Below are 15082 nucleotides of genomic sequence, written 5' to 3' on the forward strand. Positions count from 1 at the left end.
ACCCATGCAAGTACAGAAGCCTGATAATATAGCTTCCAATCTGGTAGTCCAAAGCACCCATTGCCTTTAGACTCCTGTAACATTTTCAATTTTATTCTTGCTTTTTTCCCTTGCCAGATATACTTCAAAATTGTTTTATTTAATTCTTCAAAATGCTAACTAGAGTATTTTCTCTAGTTTTATTGGTATTGTTTGAAATAAGAAAAGTAACTTTGGTAATATATTCATTTTTATGGTAGCTATTCTCCCTATCATTGATAGTTGTAAATTCTTCTATTTCTCCAAATCCAACTTAATTTGTTGCATTAATTTTGTGTAATTATCATCTTTAATTGTTGCACATCTTGCTGTTAAAATAGATACCTAAATATTTCACTTTCTTTACTATCTGAAGGTCTATTTTCTCTCTCACTTCCTTCTCTGTTTATCTGTAAAAAAAATTACTATTATTTTAGTTTTTTCTTTGTTTATTTTCAATCCTGCCACTTCTCCATATTTCTTGATTTTCCCTATCAATCTGGAGCCAGTTTCTAATGGTTCTTCTAGTATAAAAACTAGATCATCTGCAAATGCTCATAGTTTGTATTTTTCTTTTTTTATTTCCATTCCTTTTATTTCTGGATCCTATCTAATATTTCTAGTTAAAACTTCCAGTGTTAATATAAATAATAGTGGGGATAATAGGCATCCTTGTCTTGTGCCTTTTCTTATGTAAACATTTTCTGTTACATCTCCATTCACCATCACTTTAGCTTTTTGGTTTATGTAAATTGCCTTAATCATATTTATAAAAAATTTTGTTGCATCATAAATTGCCAATTTACATTGTCAAACACTTTCTGAGTATCTAAAAAGATTAATGCTAGTTGTTTTTCACTATGTACTTCAGTGTATCTGAGGTAGTAGTGAGTATTCTCACATTTTTTCTAATTTGCCTTTTAGGTAAAAACCCATTTTGGTCAGAATGTATTCAAAAATCATTCAAAAATCTTTTTAATCTTTCTTATTTTTTCTTGATATATAAGTTATAGCTAGTCCCCTAATATACGCTTTTGCTTGTCCCACATGTTTGTAATGAGGTCTCCTCTTTCTTGTTTGCTTTTAAAAAAAATCCCATTTCACTTTCCATCATTTGTATAAATTCTTTATCTTTTAGTATAGATTGATTTAAAGTCCTTCTTACTCTTCTCTTTCATCCCTTCCAACTAATTTTAACTGGATTATGATTGGCCTGTAGATTTGTTTCTATTTCTATCTCTTGCACATTTGCATTTAGTTTTGAGGTCATCCAAATCATATCTATTCTAGACCAAGATTGATTTGTGTTAGAGTAAAATGTGTATTGGTTCTTCCCTGGGTTCTTTTCTCTTCATGTGTCTTATATAGATAGTTCTGTCATTTTTTTAAAAAAGTTCTGGGTAGAGTCTTTCTCGTTTTTTAATTTGTTTGCTACTTTTGTAGTCAAGTTTTGTATCAACTATTGCATTGAAATCTCCTAAGAGACAAATATTTTCATATTCTGTTTTGAGTATCTTTTTATGAAGATTTTTTAAATAAAATTCATCTTGTCCATTGTTCAGTGCATAGATAGCAACTAAGAGTATCTGGTTTTGGTTTAAGGTCACTTCCATCATCAAAATTCTCCCTTCCTCATCTTTAAAAATTTGATTAGCTCTTATTGTTTCTTTGATATACATTACACCACAGGTGGTGGGATTCAAAAATTTTTACTACCAGTTATGTGGGTGTGGCTTGGCTTGGTGGGCATGGCAGAGGAAGGATACTGTAAAATCTCCATTCCCTCCCCACCCCACTAACCTGCTTTCCAGCTCTGTTCTCCTGCATAGGGCAACAAAAGAAGACCCAGCCGATCAGCTGGGACTCAGGAGGCAGAGAATAGATGGTGGCAGGGCCAGTTAGAGGTGGTATTTGCTGGTTCTCCAAACTAGTCAAAATTTCCACTACCAGTTCTCCATAACTGGTCAGAACCTGCTGAATACCACCTCTGAACCCCATCCCTCTTCTTTTTTTGTTGCGATAGCGAGGAGAATAATTTTACCAATTTAGGATAGTCCAATAATTATTATGGTGAATTTTCACATCATGGCTAGCTGCAGTTTTACTTGGAAATCATGCCCACTAAATTGCAGAAAACTGCCAATTAATGATGTCAGCAAAAATTATAATTTTGTTGCTGACAGTATCAAATTAGGTGATTTGTGCTCCTCACTTCTAGCATAAGGACTAGTTAACAGTATTTTAGGAAATGAATTCTTGAGTTCTTCCTCATGTATTAATATTAAACTTAATTCTTGATGGTAAATTTCAGCTGTCCAAGTACTTAGCCCCTTAATCAAGAAACGGTTCCATGGAAGACTTTCAATCACAACTCCAATTACTTTCTTTCCTGCAGACAGGAAAGAAGCCACAGATATAGCAAACTGCCTATGGCAAGAGGCAGAATTCAAAAAGATTAATAATTAATAATTCAGGATTGAATTCTAAACTTTGTCCTCTTGCCTTTCCAAAGCAACTTGTCCCTTCTCTTGATGGTATTGGAAGCCATTTGAACTATGCTGACCTAACAGTCCTTTCTACCCTGAGAACCACTGGTTTGTGCTCTCTATTCTTTAAACACACCAACTGCTGCTGCAGCACCAGTGACTGCGGAAGATTGATTGGTTGATTGATTTTTGTTTACGTAGTTGCAACCAACAATCTTTGTCCAAAGATAGCGTATATATAGCATGCAGCCAGTGCCATGGATTGGAGTAGTAGTAGATTTCAGTTCTGCAATGATTAAGAATTGTGATTCAACACCTTTTCCTTACTTCCCTGTTCACTTACTGGACCTTTCAAATGTAACAGTGTCAGGAATTGGTTCTATATCACTTCCCTTTGAGGTAGCCATTTTAAACAGCTTTTAAACAGTTTTCACATACTTGGACAGTTTCAGAACAAGATGGAAAACAACCCAGTTCTGTACAGCTAAGAGTGATTTAAGGCTGTGTCATGCAAGGGCTGAAGGCAAGGTAACATCATGGGGACACAGCAGATAAAGATATTGCCATGACATGTTTGTGCAAGTGGGTAAAGAAGCCCTAAAATGTATCTATCAGGAGTCTTCAAAAACATACATGTTTTGTGATAGGGGAGTTTCCAAATGAAAATAGTTTTCCCAGACCAAAGTCCATATAAGTTCATCAGCATCTCTAATTATAACTCAGAAGATTTACATTTATCAGTTGAAGAGTCCATCCATGTATTCTTTTCTTCCTTCCTTCCCTCCCTCCTTCCCTCCCTCCCTCCCTCCCTCCTGTTTTGCAGAGTATGGAGTCACCATGTTATATCTTAACTGTAAGAATTATTCGAATAAGGAATCTCCATCGAGAAGATTGGTGTGAGTATTTTCATTCTTGATCATGGTTTCATGATATACTGAAATTATGGTATATGTCTGAACAATATTAACCCCCCAAAATATCTATCTTGCTAAATATACAGGAAGCCTTTTAAAAGCATGTATCAAACATATACAAAACACATAAAGAACTCCAAGGTTCATCCAAATTTTACAATTATATAATTGCAGCAGCTTATCTGATCACCTATAAGTGATATGCAGTGAGAACTGAGTACATTGGCAGCAGTTGGCCAGGGCTGTTGATAAGAATCTTTGCTGCCATACCCAAAGATGCCAGAGAAAACTCTTGTATGCAGATTTGAGCTACAACTCAAGCATGCTACTCTCACAGATATAATTAGACATGTTTCGGTGATTATTCTATGATCAGGCCAGGGGTCAGCCCAGCTCCAATTGGCTATTTTAGGCTGTGGCAGGCGTGCTTTCTTCCCCTCCAGTCCCCAAGCACTCTCTTCTATGGACATTTTGTTTTCTGGATTAGAAAATTTTGATTCTTTCAAATTGGACCCCCAAATTGGCATATTGTACCCACCAGAGCTACTGCCCTGGGATAGAAGCTGTTTTTCAGCCTATTTGCCCTTGTTTTTATTATTCTGTACCATCTGCCAGATGGTAATAGTTCAAAAAAAGGGTGCCCAGGATGAGATGGAGCTTTGAGAATGTTTTGAACATTCTTAAGGCAGCAGGAGCTATAAAGCTCTTCCAAAGAGGGGAGAGGGCAACCAATGATCTGGGCAATGACATTAACTCTCTGGAGTGCTTTCCTATCTGCCACTGTGCAATTGGCAAACCATACAGAGGTGCAGTAAGTTAAAATACTCTCTATGGTACAGCGGTAGAAGGTCACCAGCAGTTTTTCATTCAGTTCTTGTTTTCTGAGAAGTCTCAGGTAGTATAATCTCTGTGGACCCTTTTGACCAGTGTTGCAATGTGAGCACTCAAGATCATGTCCTCTTTTATGGTAACACCCAGAAACTTAAAACTGGCTACTTGCTCCACTCGGTCTCCATTGATAAGCAAGGGCTGGATGTGTGATCTGTTCCTTCTATAGTCCACTATAAGCTCCTTGGTCTTATTGGTGTTGAGAACCAAGTTATTGTCTCCACACCACGAAAGCAACCGGTCCACCTCATCTCAATAGGCAGACTCATCCCCCACAGAGATGAGTCCCATCACTGTTGTATCACTGTTGCATAGTAATAACACCTTTGACTGAATTCTGGAACAGGAGTGACAGAATAATTTCTGTTGCTGCATCACACCTGAAAAGAGATTGCCAGTGGAAACAGCCATTTTCTGCTGGTTCGGGGACTGGTGGATAGCATCTAGTTTAGCCCTGAGAAGAAACTCTGAGATTGACTTAGCTTAAACCAAAAATAAGGAATTTCCCTATGTGCCAGCCTATTTGCTAGTCAGCATTCCTATCAGATAGTATCTCAACCAACCTGGTAGTTCATGGCCAATAAACACCACACATAAGTACATACATACACACACAGAGTTTAGATAAATAATGTGGAAATTTGAACAGGATCAGAGCCATCTTATATGGGGAAAACTGTATGTTTCTACCCTTTCACTGACCCATTTCAACCCCCGCATGCCTACCAAGATTAAAGTATAGAGATAAAGCAGAAGAGATACTGGCTTATTTTCAGCTCATTACTACTTCCTCTTCTATGGAAGCCAAAAGGCTAAACAATTTAAATCAAACTCACCAGAGAGTACACACTATAGCTATGGCACTTTACCTTACCTGAAATTCAACCTGTGGTTTTGATTATGCACATAATAAGCTTATCCACACTATGAATTTCCAAATATTATCAGCATTGTCCCTAAAGAGTTTCAGTCACCTGTCATAACAATAGTTATGCGGGAAGCTTTTGTCACTCAGCCAATATTTCCCAACTGTTATTTCAAGCTTGATTCATACATTAGCCAAGTTAATTGCTATACATTTGGACTTCCTTGAACTAAGCTCCAGTCATACTCCAGTTACCGACAGCAAGGATATAAAGGAGTTCTCAGTCTTCTAAAATGTACCAACTATTTGTATTTCCTCATCATGTCAACTGATGGTGTACTTAAATAGTGTTGTCAATCAAGCCATAATTAGTGAAGTGTCTCAATGAAGTCTTGTGAAGCAATGATTATGTATGCCTAGAAAACCTGGCTGTTCTCTCACATCTTGGGCAGCATGGCTGTTGAATTTCTATAGTTATTCTTTTCTTGTTATGCATGTTGTTTTTTCTGGGCATGCGTGATCTGCTTCTTAATTTGATATCGTTTACATTTAAAAACATTCAAGCAGCTCAGAATCCTTTGGAGTTGGTTGACCTCTAAATTATATAAATAAATAAACTCATGAGAATATAAGGGGGGCATATAAAGTGACAAAATATGCATTATGATATTATAGTACAAATCCTGTGACTTAACTTGTATCCGATAGAAATACACAAGGTCAAAAGGATATTTTGCTTTGTGATATCACATGGACAATTTTTTATTTGTCCCACTTGCAAATGGATATATATATATATGCTAACATTTTTCCCTTGTCTACCACAATATTACCCATAATTCACTTCATCAATAAATAGAAGTTATGAAAATCTGTGCTCTGTTTAAAAGCAACCATTAATTAGATTTACACAAAGACAAAAATCCTTATAAATATAGTTATTGCAAACATGTTAGTTTTTATAGCTCCTTGCTACAATCTCAAGGTCATCCAGATTTTGTCAATCCAAATGTGGTAATCTTATTCTGACACTTCATGGTCTATCAGTAAGAATACAAACAGTTTCATAAATACATTTATGAATTCAGCTATTTTATCTTTGTTTCATATTAATTGGGGAAATACAGAAAATTTGGCTCTTCAAAATTAGTGGTGGGTTGGATAATTTTTTAAAAAAATGAAAATAAATATGGATTGTCAGAAGCATGATTGGTCAGAAAATAAACAAGCCAGTGACAGGATATCAGTCTGATTTAAGCAGGTCTGAATCTTCCTAGATCTGGTTAGACCCAACTTTTCTAGATGATTGGATTGTTCAGTTAGCATTTTGCCCCAATTGGATCCATTTCTCACATAATCAGTTGTGGAAGTAATGGCAGATAAATTACCTGTATCTCAATTACTGTAAATAACCTCTGTAAATGGCTACCTTTCTAATCACAGTACTTCGATACTTTAGCTAGTTCAGGTAATTGCCTCTAAAATTAGAAAAATTTTAGAGTGAATTAGTTGGAATATTTTATGTATCAATGGTATTTGATAACCATTAATTTCTGCAAACAAATTCAAGGTTCTAGTTATTACTTTTAAAGAATAGAATAGAATAGAATAGAACAGAATAGAATAGAATAGAATAGAATAGAATAGAATAGAATAATAGTACTTAAATAATGTGAATGGATCTGTTATTTTAATTCTGATTATTTTTCTGGTTCTATTAGCCACTTACCTTGTAAGATGCCTTGAGTGGATTTTACAGAGGTATTTTATTACTTATTTCATGACTTAATAATGTGGTTTTAACTTTGATACAGTTGGCTGGATTTTGTTTATTTGTTATGAGTCCTATATTTGAAAAGGAAAGTCAAGGTAGAATGTTAGCATAAATACATAAGCAAAAAAGGTTTTATTGTTGAAACATTTCCCCTAATTGAGATAGGTGTATTGTTTTGGAAATTATTCATTGAGATATAACTGCCTCTACCTGTTTTGTTTTTTTCTTCTTGCATTTTTCTGTTGTAGTGACTTACATAGTTACTTCAGCCGATACAGAAAATTATCTTTTTTTTTTTATTAAGCCCAGTTTGATATATCCTACAAGTACAGGTAGCCCTCGAGTTATGACCACAATTCAGTGGTGGGATTCAAAAAAATTTTACTACCGGTTCTGTGGGCATGGCTTGGTGGGCATGGCAGGAGAAGGATACTGTAAAATCTCCAGTCAGAGGTAGTATTTGCCGGTTCTCCGAACTACTCAAAATTTCTGCTACCGGTTCTCCAGAACTGGTCAGAAACTGTTGAATACCACCTCTGTCACAACTGAGCTCAAAATTTCTATTGCTAAGTGAGACACGAACAGACAAAACCTTAGAAGGACTAGTCTGGTTGCCAGAGTGCAAGAAATATTGTGGCTTTGAATACTGGTTGTGTTTTTTTTCCTGTATACTACCATAAACATCAGGACTGGTGACTATTTCTAATCCATGATTTGTTTCTAATGCAAAAATAGATGCGTTCAGTAGCGGGTTACAGATAAACTGATAATGGTGTCATTTAATTAAAGTAGCAAGCAAACAACAGTAATTTGGCAGCTTAACTCTGCGGTAAATATGGGAAGTGATTGCAGCCTTAAAGATGCTATAACTGACATGCCAATATATTTTTTAAAAAGATTTTTAAAGGATCTTTCTTTCTTTCTTTCTTTCTTTCTTTCTTTCTTTCTTTCTTTCTTTCTTCTTTCTTTCTTTCTTTCTTTCTTGAGTGACAGTATGGACTGAGAAAGTATCCTGCCATAGCAAGTGGTAGTGATTTATAAAGAGTCCCACGCGGGATTGTTTAAACCAAAGGGTTGTTATTAGATTATGAAGAAAAAGAAAACCAGGAAATCATGACCTAGAGATTGCGGGAGGGGGAGAGGGGAGAGTATAAAGAGATAGCAGGTATGGCAACTTCTCGTTTGTGTTCCAGGATAAGAAATAGAGGAGACCAAACTATTGGTACATATGAATAAATGCTAATGGCATGGATATTAGTGCAGAATACAATGTCCTACTTGGACACTGAAATTAGATTAAGACTTTCCGGTAGTTTAGTCCCACTACAACATATAATGTCTGCAGGAGCACTACCTTCCCTTCATGCAATGGATGGTTTCAAACATTGTGCTAAGCCACAACGTGGTTTATTGGAGGGGGAAACAGTTTTATTTATGAAGTTTGCCACTATGGCTTATTCAAGTAAGCAGCATGGCTGTTCGAATGACTAGCACATTAAAACTTATTTTCAAGGTATACTCTGAATCCTGAAGATGACAGCAGAGCAATAAGTCACTAAAAGGGAAGGGTGGAGATGATAGTTATTCACAGTGGGACATAACCAGTGGTGGGATTCAAATAATTTAACAACCGGTTCGCCCGGGCTCAGGTTGACTGTTGTGAAAGGGGTTGCCCATCCCTGTCTTCCAGCTTCGCCGCACATGCAGGATCAGCCTCCCACGATGGCCAACCTGACCCTGGGCGAACTGGTTGTTAAATTAACACATACACCCAGCTATCAAAGTGGATTCTGGGCACTGCACTGCAATGGAGAAATGGTCGACGTAGTGGCTGGCATGAGGGAAGGAGGATGATCAGGGAGAAGAAAGATGGAAAGCAGGCTTCTCCTTCCCTCTCACTGGCTGCTCCGTTGCCCATTTCTCCATTGCAGCAGAGTACCCAGGATCCATTTTCATAGCACGGTGGTGGTGGTGGGGGAGTAATTTAACAACCAGTTCACCTGAATCAGTGTGAACCGGCTGAATCCCACCACTGGACATAACCTGACTTTGAACAGCACAAATGCATAATCTCATTTGTTCCAATAAACCACGATCCTTTAAGTCTGAGCTAGCAACAGGGTAATTGGAGCAGGGTCTGATTCTCTGTGTTCTTTCCAGTGGTTTTATTGCCAGATTGAATGTCTTGATCAGTGCAGACAAATCCTAGATTTCTTGTTTTTTAAAAAAATACATGTAGGACATAAGCAAGCTAATTATTATGCTAAAATTTGTCAGGTTAATGATTCCTTCTCCCCTCTAGGCACCCAGCATGTATAATTAGCTTCTTGCCCCATGTGCAAAGTTGGTATGTCATTTCTTAGAGTGACTTCATTATTGCTATCCTCCCTGTGTTCACCTTCCAATTCAGCTTCAGCAGAAATAATGAGGAATACCTTCTCCGTAACTTCTTTTTTGTTCCCTTTATGTCAAACATAGCAAATCTGACGCTGGTGAGTCCTTGGTGAATATTTTCTCCCATTGAAATATTTCTTTTTTAACAAGATAGGGAAGCTATCCTAAAACATTTCATGGGGGCAGAGGAAACAGAAAACCAGAGCACATGAGTGTGATTTGTCTTCTTAGTTGCTAAGGGCTGGTGAAGTGGAGTTCACAGGAACCAAAAATAGCTTCATGGGGTGTCAATAGGCATAGAAAGCAGAATGCCCAGATAGAGTTGAACTGTAGCACAGCATGTAATATGCTGTAATACTGAAACTCTTATTCTGGTGCATTTCCAGGACTACGATAATGAATAAGAATATGCACAGATTTTTATACATCATATACTCCAATAAGTCTGTTGCTTTTCTTCTCCTCTTTGAAGCATATTCTGTTCCTTCAAGAAAAGAACCAAGTATTCCATGAATTTACAAATTTGAAAGCAATTTTCTTCCCAATTTTTTTTTAAAAAATCTGTTCACATTGTAATCTGGAAAAAATGGAAAACATTAATAAGAAACTGCAATTAAAATGAAACTTTTGGTTTAAAAGACACATTTAACATACATGGATATGGATTATGGTTCCTTCTCACATTGTTAATCTTGACAGGAATGATCTAACACTCTGCACTTATTAAATAAAAATAATGGCAAATATGCTAGTACATGCTTTGCTATCCTGGTACTTGTATTTTCTAATTGTATTGGATTAGATGAATCCCCAATCATAATTCTGGGTTTCATAATCCCAGACATAATTAATAGTAATAGCATTTAGGCTTATATACTATCCCACAGTGCTTTACAGCACTGTCTAGATGGTTTACAATGTCAGCATATTACCCCCGACAATCTGGGTCCTCATTTTATCAATTTCAGAAGGATGGAAGGCTGAGTTAATCTTGAACCCCATCAGGATTGAACTCCAGGCTGTAGGCAGAGTGTGCCTGAAGTACTTGCATTTTAACCACTGTACCACCAGGACTCCTATATCTATATATACATAGATGAAACCAAGTTGAGTAATCTTCATAAAACTGAATTAGCAGTATCAGGCATCCATGACATTGCTGATCTCACAGTATCTAAAAAAGACTTTTCATCTTTGGGTAAAATTTATATATTATTGATACAGTATTGACTTAGCTTCCACAAGCATTACATTCTAATGCTGTGCAAAGGAGAAAGAAACTAAATAGAGCATGGGACATTGAAATCTTGATTTATAGACATCACTTCATTGGATCCTGCAATTAGTGCAATGTTTCACAAGATTTATATATATTTTAACATCGTTACACAAGATAATTATATGTACCATTGTTACTTCATTTGCATAAGAATATCATTATCCAGTGATGTGAGTTCTTCATAATGATATAATCATGCAAATGACAGAAATTGTTATAATAACCTTATGTAATGATATTTGTGAATAATAGCACTCCTTCCCCCAAATAATAACCCATTTAAATAAGGTTTCACTCTAAATACTCTGAATGTAAATCCTGAAGAGAAATTTCTCTCTATCTCCTCTCTTTCCTCGGAATCATTCCTGAAAACTAAAATAAAAAAGGAGGGGGAACTGGCTCTTCCCTGTACTACTTAATAGTAATTTGCACCTGTAAAATATTCATTTCTGATCTAATTAATACTAATCCACAGTTTTCTGGTTGGATTATTTTCCAATTGAGTTTCTTGATTTTCCCAAGAAAACTCACCACTCAAGATTAACACTTAGATGTTATATGACAGGTAACAGAGTGATAGTTCTGATGAAGAAAAGTAGAATTAGCAATAGTCCAGTTGATGACAAGAAAAGTGAGACTTTAGTGCTAACTTTCACATGCACACACCCAACTTTATTTTCAATATTTGCAAGAGGCTTCTAAAAAAAATATCTTCCCAGTTATATTTCACCTCAGTGAATCATTTCCCCAAGCATTTACGACTAAATACCAGCATTTTTTCTACTGGAAACAGAAGCAGCTACTGATGACTCAGCGATGGTATGTTTTTTTTCCTTCCTATTTTGCATAGGGCAGCATCAGAGAAAAAGCAGCAAAACTGTTAACTAGACCTAGGATATGAAAAATGCTTTCGTTTCAAACCCAGAATAAATTGCCATGATCTAGAAGCTTTCTGAAACAATTTTGGATTTAGTAAAAATGAAACTTTCATTACTTTGTGTTTGGGTAGAATCACATCTACAAAGCAAGAAGGACAAGGTTACTGTGTGTTGATCCTCCCTTTCACCCCTCAATAGCTGCTAGTGTGTATTTTCATCAGCCAAATTTTACCCTATCTTCCCTGCATGACCTCTCTCCTCCCTTCCCTCTTAGCCACTTCCAAACATCTCGTTTCAACCATAGCCAACATTACAAATAGAAGTAGTTTTGAGCAGTGGTGGGATTCAAATAATTTAAAAACCAGTTTGTATAGAGTCAGGTTGGTTGTCATGGGAGTCGTGGCCCATCGTCCTCCAGCTCTGCTGCACATGTGGGACGAGCTTCCTGCAACTGCCAACCTGACCCTGGGTGAACCAGTTGTTAAATTATCCCACCCCCCCACTATCAAAGTGGATCCCTGCAATGGAGAAATGGGAAACAGAATGGCTGGCACGAGGAAAGGAGGAGGAGCAGGAGAAGAAAGAGGCAATGTAGCCTCCTCCTTCCCTTGTGCCAGCCACTCCGTTTGATACTGGTAGGGTAATTTAACAACCAGTTTGCTTGAACTGGCGTCAACTGGCTGAATCCCACCACTGGCTTTGAGGGGATCAGAAATACACAACAATTGGAAGGAACTGGGTGTTATTTCAGGATATATACAAGAATTTATGAGTTTACATTTACAAATGTGCTTTGATCTAACAGCAGATTGAGCTAGATACCTTTAAAAAATCCCTTGGCTAAATCAGGAACTAAACATTATTTCTTTGGGAAGAGGACAAGTACTGTATTATTTCTTGCCACACATGACTTAGGTATGACTATTGACCTCACCCCATTCCTAAGAGGTCTGTAAGGGGTGTGCAAAAGTGCACCATTGTGCCTACCGTCCCTGTCCTGTTGTCCCCATTTATTCATACCTATTTCCTGTATTCTTACTCATGTTTATACTTATATCTATTATCTTGTAAGCGATTGACAAATCAAATCAATAAATAAATAAAATAAACTTAGCAGGCCTCACCACAGATTTAAATATTCCCTGGCTATATAAACTCCCATAGTTTTAGGATCCAAACAGTCAAGTCCAACAAGCTTGTCCACTATTTATATTCTCACTATTACAGATGTCATTCCGTCTCTTTTGTAATAATCTGAGCAACATCTTAAAGCCAGCTAAGCTAAGACATTAGTGCATTGGGGGGGGGGGTGTATACAGGTTTGCCATGGAAAGAACATATTGCATTCATGTCTGCTCCTTCTGTGTACTGGAGAGGACCAATCAATAGGACATTTACACAAAAATGTGTCAATCATTTGCAGATAACTTTTCACTTCCTTTCAAGAACCATTCATTTGAAAGTAATAAACTAAATATAAGCAGGCCATTAAGGTCATCAAGACCAACTCCCTGCTTTAGAACAGGAATCAAATTAGACCATCTACAACAGGTGTCCAGCCTCCATTTGTCCATTTCTGGTAAAGGGGATTTTACTGTTTCTCTTGTGCCAAACAACTCTTATCATTCAGTGTGGCAACTGTATAGATGGAGGTGTTAATCACTGATAGTTGTTTTGGGATGCCCAAGCCATCTCTTGGACAGAGGCCTACTTTTCTTTCAAACTCAACGTAGAGAATTGCAATCAGCCATCACTAGCTGCTTAGCTCTGTGTTTTAATCCAATTTTGGAATGCTCCTCTGTGTTGGATGTAATGGGAACCTTCACATGCAGAAAATGAGTGTGTCACAAAAGAAAAAATAATCTTCTTTGCACAAGAGTTTTGTGCATCGTCACAGTCTGAATAAGTTTTTACTAAAGAAGGGTTTACTAAAGAAACTTGTCAAAAGTTTGAAGGATCTTGTGAGATGGGACAAAGAAAAACAGGGGAGTTAGGAGATTATTTCAAGGGATTAAAGATCAAGGTTGTTAAAAGGGAATATAAAGTTTATTTATCTGATCAAAATTCAAACAAATATGCTATTAGCTCTGATGACCTTTAATGGGCTTTTGTTTACCAAGACTAAATGATACAACTTTATTGTTTTGTTTATAGATAAGAGATGAGATATGGGAAGAAGAAATCATTTATTGTATTTTAAGACAAAGTGATAAATTACCAAAATTATTGTGATGAAGGGGAAAATCATTTATTTATATTTTTCATTTTTATTTATTTATTTTATATTTATATTCTTATTTATTTCTTTTTTATATTTTTATTCATTCTCTTCTACACTTATTTATTATTTTTATGCTTTTAATTTTTAGTTTGTATTACTTTTTATCTTTTTAATTGTCATATTTAATAAAATTATTATAAAAATAGCATGACGGTAGACTTCAATGTCAATTAAGTCTACCGTCATGCTATTTTTATAATAATTTTATTATAAAATTATATTTAATTGACATTAAATATATTCTTCCTCATTGTAACATTTTATATAGAAATTAAATAAAATGTAGCAACCTGAAACTCCCGAAAATTAAATTTCAATCATAATTTGACTGTATCATCCTGGGAACTGAACCCACCCTCTCCACTCTAAAATTGAAAAAGCAGTCTATAACCATTTCAGGATCCAAGATTTGGTGAAATATGAAATACAGTTCTACTAAAATCCCTGAAGATTTTGAATATGCTATTTGAGATTTATCTATGTCTATGCTGGAATGATAATCATTTCTGATTGTAACTCAATTTTTATTCTTACATTCAGGCAGTGAATCTGATTGCTATGTGACCTTGTGGCTTCCTACTGTTTCACTGGAAAAATTTCGAACCAAAACAGTTACAAATTGCAAAGATCCAATATGGAATGAAATATTCTATTTCAGGATCCAGAGTCAAGTCAAGGTACGATGAAAGATGTCAATATTTCTGCCCTTCTAAATGAGCCAGGATAACAGTATTTGTTTATTGTTGTTCTATCTTATCATTATTTCTCATCCAATTCTTTCTTCTCAATCTCATTTATTTTATTTTATGTAATTAGTCAATGTCTATGTCAGGGGTCTCCAACCTAGGCAACTTTAAACCTGGCAGACTTCAACTCCCAGAATTCCCTAGCCAGGTTGTCAAGGTTGGAGACCCCTGGTCTAGGTAATTCTTCCAATCCAATGTGCTTTTACAAAGAATGTTGTTTTCACTGAATAGCAAGCTTGATCTTTGATTTTATATATATTATTTTGTTACTCTCACTACTCCGAGTAAGTCTACATTTAAGGCTCACAGTATTTACTAGTTTCCTTTGGAAGGGTATTGCTAGAGAATGGCATTTTCTTACCATATCCCCTTCTTCATTTATGCCATTCCTCAATATTGGATTTCCATACCCATTTCCATCAGTCAGCTGTTATTATGCTGGTTAGAGGCCCAGCCAAAAAACTTGGAGAAATTGGTTGTGCAAATATTTTTTCACAAAGCTCCCATATTTCTGATTTCTAGGTAAACAACTAATAACTCAAGATGCTTCCAGGGCCTA

At 36.1% G+C, this 15082-nt stretch overlaps 1 protein-coding gene across 1 annotated transcript in view; it reads left to right on the plus strand.

The window, feature by feature from the left end:
* The first annotated feature begins 3330 nt into the window (after positions 1–3330).
* The window catches only part of LOC113410160 (cytosolic phospholipase A2 epsilon-like), a 37893-nt gene continuing 26141 nt past the window's right edge, over positions 3331–15082 (plus strand). Inside the window, exons 1-2 of the mRNA XM_087951670.1 lie at positions 3331–3400; positions 14318–14454. Coding sequence (XP_087807796.1) covers positions 3331–3400; positions 14318–14454 — 207 coding nt within the window. The remainder of the gene's footprint in view (positions 3401–14317; positions 14455–15082) is intronic.

Source organism: Notechis scutatus, chromosome 1 (assembly GCF_049901735.1).
Source record: "Notechis scutatus isolate UNSWTSFEM ecotype Mainland chromosome 1, rNotScu1.2, whole genome shotgun sequence".
Lineage (NCBI taxonomy): Eukaryota > Metazoa > Chordata > Lepidosauria > Squamata > Elapidae > Notechis > Notechis scutatus.